The sequence below is a fragment of the Jaculus jaculus genome, chromosome 3, assembly GCF_020740685.1.
Source record: "Jaculus jaculus isolate mJacJac1 chromosome 3, mJacJac1.mat.Y.cur, whole genome shotgun sequence".
Classification (NCBI taxonomy): Eukaryota; Metazoa; Chordata; class Mammalia; order Rodentia; family Dipodidae; genus Jaculus; species Jaculus jaculus.
This window is the reverse complement of record NC_059104.1, coordinates 48,761,325-48,767,544: the sequence shown is the minus strand read 5'-3', so window position 1 is coordinate 48,767,544 and position 6,220 is coordinate 48,761,325. Positions and strand designations below refer to the sequence as shown.

Below are 6,220 nucleotides of genomic sequence, written 5' to 3'. Positions count from 1 at the left end.
ACCAGGAAGCAAAGAGCTTGTACAGAAGTGATGTCAGGCTGCAACTCTCAATGCCCACCTCAAGTAGCCTTATCAATCTACTATTCCCTATGTCCCAAGTGCTATTCTTTTCACTTATCTCTTAGAAGCCCATTGATGATAGCTGTGATGTAACTATATGTTAATCTACAAAGTAAGAAGTTAGCTGTAATCTTATGTTTTTTTTTTTTCAAAATATTTAATTATTTATTTGTATGGGAGAGAGAGAGGGATGGGGGAGAGAGAGAGGGAAGAGGAGAGTAGAGGAGAGGAGAGAGGTGAGGGGAGGCGAGAGGAGAGGAGAGGAGGGGGAGGGAAGGGGAAGGGAGAGGAGAGGAGAGGAGAGGAGAGGAGAGGAGAGGAGAGGAGAGGAGAGGAGAGGAGAGGAGAGGAGAGGAGAGGAGAGGAGAGGAGAGGAGAGGAGAGAAGAGAGTAACAGGGTTTTTATCCACTGGAAACAAACTCAAGATGCATGCTAGGGACTGAAAGGTGGGTTGTTTGGCTCTAGTTGCGAGCATCTTAAATGTCGAGCCATGTCTTCAACACATGGTTTTATTTTATTATATATATATATTATATATATAATATATATATATATATATATATATATATATATATATATATTTGAGAGAGAGAGAGAGAGAGAAGGGGAGGGAAAGAGAGAAAGGAAGAGTGGGCACACCAGGGCCTCTAGCCATCGCAATCAAACTCCAGAAACATGTTCAACCTTGTACATCTGGCTTATATGGGTCCTGGGGAATCAATCCTGGGTCCTTTGGCTTTGTAGGCAAGCATCTTAAGTGCTAAGTCTTTTCTCCAGCCCTAATTTTATTTTTTAAAATATTTTAAATGGTACCCTTCTACACAACCATAATTACAAATTATTTAGATAATTCTTTCCTTTTCATTGAAACAGTCCAATGTGTTATGTGAAAAGCATAATAAATACCCCTGAAAATTTGTACTTTTGGGCAACTTCTTCAATTGAACTGACATGTTTACAAATAACTGAAAAGCGTGACCTTGGATATTTATAGAGACCATTATGCATTTTATAGATAAAGGAGACATTGTTCTCTGTGACATTTAATCTCAAATGTCAACTTGATTGGTTATTGAGCCACCTAGGGGACAAATATATGGGCATATCTTTGAGGAAGTTTCTCTGTTATGATAATTGTGGTAGAAGGACCCCTGGTTACTATTGGCAGTGTCATTCCATGGGCTGAGATCCCAGAATGTAAAAAATGGAGTAATAAGGATAAAAGTGGGCATTTATTGCTGTCTACTTCTGGTTACAGATTGACTGAGGTCTGCTGCCTCCTTCTGCTGTCATGCCTTCCCAGGCATGATAAGCTGTATCCTTCTCTGCTATAAAGAAAATAAGCCCTTTCCCCTTTAAATTGTTTATGGGAACATATTTGTTCAAAACAACCAGAAAAGAAACTAACACATATGTAATACCTTTGTGGTGGTTTTGAGCAATATTTTGAAGTAACAATATGACAGGTGGATTAAAAGCAAATCTTACTTTTGATAATTCTCTTCTGACATATCTTATATACCTTTGTCAGTAAGGTAAGATTATAAGCCATCATGATAAAACAATTAAAATTAGGGGACAAATAAGCAAACTGAAAGAATGAATATGTTATTTTAAATATTATGAGTTTACATTTGGGCTGGAGAGATGGCTTAGCAGTTAAGGCCCTTGCCTGAAAAGCCTAAGAATTCCTGTTCCAATCTGCAGGTCCCAGGTAAGCCAGATGCACAATGACACACGTGCAATGTCACACATGTGGAAAAGGTGACATAAATGCCTGGAGTGTGTTTGTAGTGGCTGAAGGCCCTGGTGCACCCGTTCATTCTCTCTCTCTCATAAAAATAAATAAATAAAATGAGTTTACATTTGATCTGCAGTAAAGAATGTTCTTAAGTGTTTGCCATTTGACTTCAACATTGCCTGAAATGAACACCGCTGAACCATTGTACAACCCGATGACCATAACTGTGAAACTGGATCACAGCCAGAGCAACATGTTAACAGTGATGGAAATGTTGCCAGAGAATTAAGTTTCATAGCATTTTATAATCAGGATTAATTTTCAAAGAAAAAAAATGCGTATCTTTCTTGCTAGTCTCTAAGAGACACCCATCTTGTTTTGTGAGACCTAGGTCTGTGTGAATATACACTGCAAGAAATAGTTGTTGGTTTCTAAACCTGAGGATAGCTTCCTACTTCTGTATAGTTCATAGGTGGGTGATGATGGGAAGTCATGTATCTAGATAGCCTGGATAGATTTTTCTTATTGAAGTTACTGTTCAAACTAGAATTTCCACAGTTATTTTCTTCTTTCTGACTGCTCAGGGGAGAACAACCTACCCAGTATATATAATTTAAATATAACAATAGGATATTAAATATGTTTGAAATATATCAGTAGCTGGCTATAATACTTCTTTTGTTTACCTTAGTTAAGCACATTTAATGGAAGGATGCCTTAATATTCACATGAATAGTTCAATGTATTTCATTGTTAAGTTTGATCTAAAGAGCCAAACTTTGATATTGGGTCATTTATAGTTCTAAGTGTTACAACAAATTGGATTACTCATCCTGAAAATATTATTATAGATCAGTTATCTTACAGAAATGGAGGTTTTTGTTTATTGTTTTGCAATTTACACATCTTGTTCAATGTTCTCAAGGTATATCAAAGGAGATGTGATAACTTATTAGCTTTCGATAAGATCAGTATGGGCATGACTACTGGCAGTACATAAGAATTTGAAATTAGAGCTATGTGACTCTTAGGTGAAGATATCTTAATTCAAAATATTATTGAAAATAATTGAAATACTTGTTCTAAAGTCCTGCCTTATTTGTACAATATAATTTACAATACTCTTAATATTATATTCACATTCATATATATATATATATATATATATATATATATATATATATATATAATTTATTTATTTATTTATTTATTTATTTATTTATTTATTTTGAGTAAGTGAGGACACCATACTTTAATGAAGAAAAGCATTTTCACAATCTAGGTCTGATTCATTTAGGACATCTATTAAGCTATGAACTCATAGGGAATAGGCTCCAGCAGCTCCTGCTCTTTTCCATTAGTCCTCAAAAAGTGCACCTCTCTGGGTGGAGCGGGCTGCCGTTTCAGCTGCACCCAGGTTCCCTTCTCTTTGGCCTCCTTCTTCTTCTGGTCATTTTCCTTCACCCATTTCAGGAAGCTGTCTCGGCTCTTAGAGTGCTTAATATGCTCGATACGCACATTAGTTCTCTTGGCAAGAATCTTGCCCTTGACTTGCTTGTTCACAACAATGGCAACAGCATGCTGAGTGACATTGTAGACTCTTCCAGTCTTCCCATGGTAACATTTATGAGGCATTCCTTTTGGGACAGTACTCATTCCCTTTATGTCTACAATATCACCCTTCTTGTAGATTTGCATATACGTGGCCAGTGGAACAACTCCATGTTTTCTGAAAGGCCTAGAGAACATGTACCAGGTGCCTCTCCTCTTTCCCTTTGTGTTTGTCATCTTGGCAAATTACTGGAAGATGGCGGCTCTGGCCGAAAGGAAGACACATTACTATATTTCCTACCTTATCTTACTAAATTCCTACCAGGATACCTGCTGCAATCTTTTTACACCAGACTAACATTTAGAAGACTAGTTTTACATGTGTATCTTTCATGCCAGTTTTCATAGCCTTATTCAATACTCAAAAATCTGCAATGTTCTTGACACCAGCATCTTTTTCTTCCGCATGATGTAATTTATATATTAATTAACCCTACTTTCTTTTACTGTTATCATATTGTTGTAATTAAAATATTCATTACTATTATTCTGAACGCACATATGCAATTTCTATATTGAAATTATTATTCAGTAATACTTGTAAAATACTATATCTCCACTTACCATCAGTTCTAATTTCTTGCATAAGGTGCTAAGATTGCATATAAATCTTAATGTGTATTGTAGAGAATTGATTGAGAAATATGAATGCTGTCTGTTGATCTGTCTCTCTCTCCTCTCTCTCTCTCTCTCTCCCTATATATATATATATATATATACACACATTTGTGTTTGTGTGTAAGTGAGAAATTATACACACACACACACACACACACACACACACACACACACACACACACATACACACGTATGCTTTATAAGGGAAGAGGAAAAAGCATTTCAAAGACAGAATGTTGAACTTTTATTCTAATTTGGAATGTACAAATTTATGCATAGCAGTCCCAGGTCTCACAACCTCCTTGAAATATAAAATATATACATGATAGGTCAACCTTCACAGATTTCTCCTTCTTATTAATAAATCATGAATTATGTTCCACAATTTCTCCTTTTAATTCTAGCCCACATAGTGGTAAATTTTTAGAAAACATTAATAATACAAATCAGTACCACATGTTCAGAAACATGTTAATGCATTTTTATAGCTCCAAAATCAGATTGAAGACTTAAGTGAATGTTTTTATTTAGTCAATGCCTGATTCTCCATTATACCTTCTCCATCACTATTTAATTGTCCTAAATTTAATTATTACTAAAGGCTCATATAAAATGTCTTTCCTTCTATTTCAGACCATTCAAAATAGCTTTCTAAGTCTTCTGTCCAAAGTTGAAATTCTGGTTGGTTTACATCTTTCCAGCAACCTCCTGGAAAAATCTTGAATCACTGCATTGTATACAATTAATTTAAGTACAACAACTAATCTTACAACTTTTACAAAGTTTTCTTTCTCTTGATAAATTTTGTTACCTGTTGAGCCACATACTTTCACAATCTTACCATTGCCCATAACTTTCACTGACCATAAACTAATTAATTTTATAAATGTCTAATTTTGTTCCTTTTATGGCAGTTTATTTATTCCAGTGGAGATGTTTACAGCACGCTGCCAATCTCTCTGCCCTTAACCCCTGTTATCTTCATTGACTAGCTAGAGTGTAATAGGACTAGAGGATACTCTAATAAATGCTGATCTCCCATATATTCCTTGAGTATTCCCATCTTTTCAAAAAGTAAACTCTACAACACCAGATTTTATTGTTTTTAAATGAGCTCAACACAATGTTGAAAGAATTATTCATGCACATGCCTTTAAAAATAAACACATAGGGCTGGAGAGATGGCTTAGCGGTTAAGCGCTTGCCTGTGAAGCCTAATGACCCCGGTTCGAGGCTCGGTTCCCCAGGTCCCACGTTAGCCAGATGCACAAGGTGGCGCACGCGTCTGGAGTTCGTTTGCAGAGGCTGGAAGCCCTGGTGTGCCCGTTCTCTCTCTCCCTCTATCTGTCTTTCTCTCTGTGTCTGTCACTCTCAAATAAATAAATTAAAAAATAAAAATAAAAATAAACACATAGCATAGTGCATGGTGAAATGTGTGGATCAAGTTTCAGTTTACTGCATATGGTTATCCAGTTTGTCCAGCACCATTTGTTGGAGATGCTGTCTTGTTTCCAGCCTATATTGTCCGGGCCTTTGTCAAATATCAAGTAGCTATAGTTGCTTGACCCAAAGTCTGGGTCCTCAAGTCTATTCCATTGGTCTACACTCCTGTTTTTATGCCAGGAACATGCTGTTTTTATTACTATGGCTTTGTAGTATAGCTTTAGATCAGGTATGGTGATGCCACCAGAGGTATTCTTTTGCTGAGGCTATGTTTGGATATGCGAGGCCTTCTGTCTTTCCATAAGAAATTTGAGATCATTTTTCTATCTCTGTGAGGAACACTGTAGGGATTTTTATTGGAATTGCTTTAAATCTATATATTGCCTTTGGTAGGATTGTCATCTTCACAATGTTTATTCTGCCTATCTAGGAGCACGGGAGGTCTTTCCATTTGCTTAAGTCCTCCTCAATTTTGTTCTTGAGTGTTTTTATGTTTTCATTGTATAGATCTTTCATTTAGTTGGTTAACATTATTCCAAGGTATTTTATTTTATTTTTTTGTTGCTATTGAAAATGGGACTATGTCCCTTATTTCTTTCTCTGTATCTTTGTCATTTGCATATAGAAATTCTACTGATTTTTGTGCATTGATTTTGTATCCTGCTACTTTGGTATAGGAGTTAATCACCTTCAGGAGTTTGGGGATAGAGTCTCTCAGGTGTTTTACATATAAAATCATGTCATCA

General features: G+C 36.0%; 1 protein-coding gene across 1 annotated transcript; it reads right to left on the bottom strand.

Moving 5' to 3' along the window:
* Nucleotides 1-3,035: 3,035 nt before the first annotated feature.
* On the bottom strand, nt 3,036-3,612 carry LOC123459537 (60S ribosomal protein L21-like). Its single transcript, XM_045146351.1, has one exon. The coding sequence runs from the start codon at nt 3,588-3,590 to the stop codon at nt 3,108-3,110; it is 483 nt and encodes a 160-aa protein (XP_045002286.1). The 5' UTR covers nt 3,591-3,612; the 3' UTR covers nt 3,036-3,107.
* Nucleotides 3,613-6,220: the final 2,608 nt, after the last annotated feature.

Coding starts and splice junctions, on each gene's coding strand:
- LOC123459537 (XM_045146351.1), bottom strand. CDS start 3,590: ATGACAAACACAAAGGGAAAGAGGAGAGGCACCTGGTACATGTTCTCT.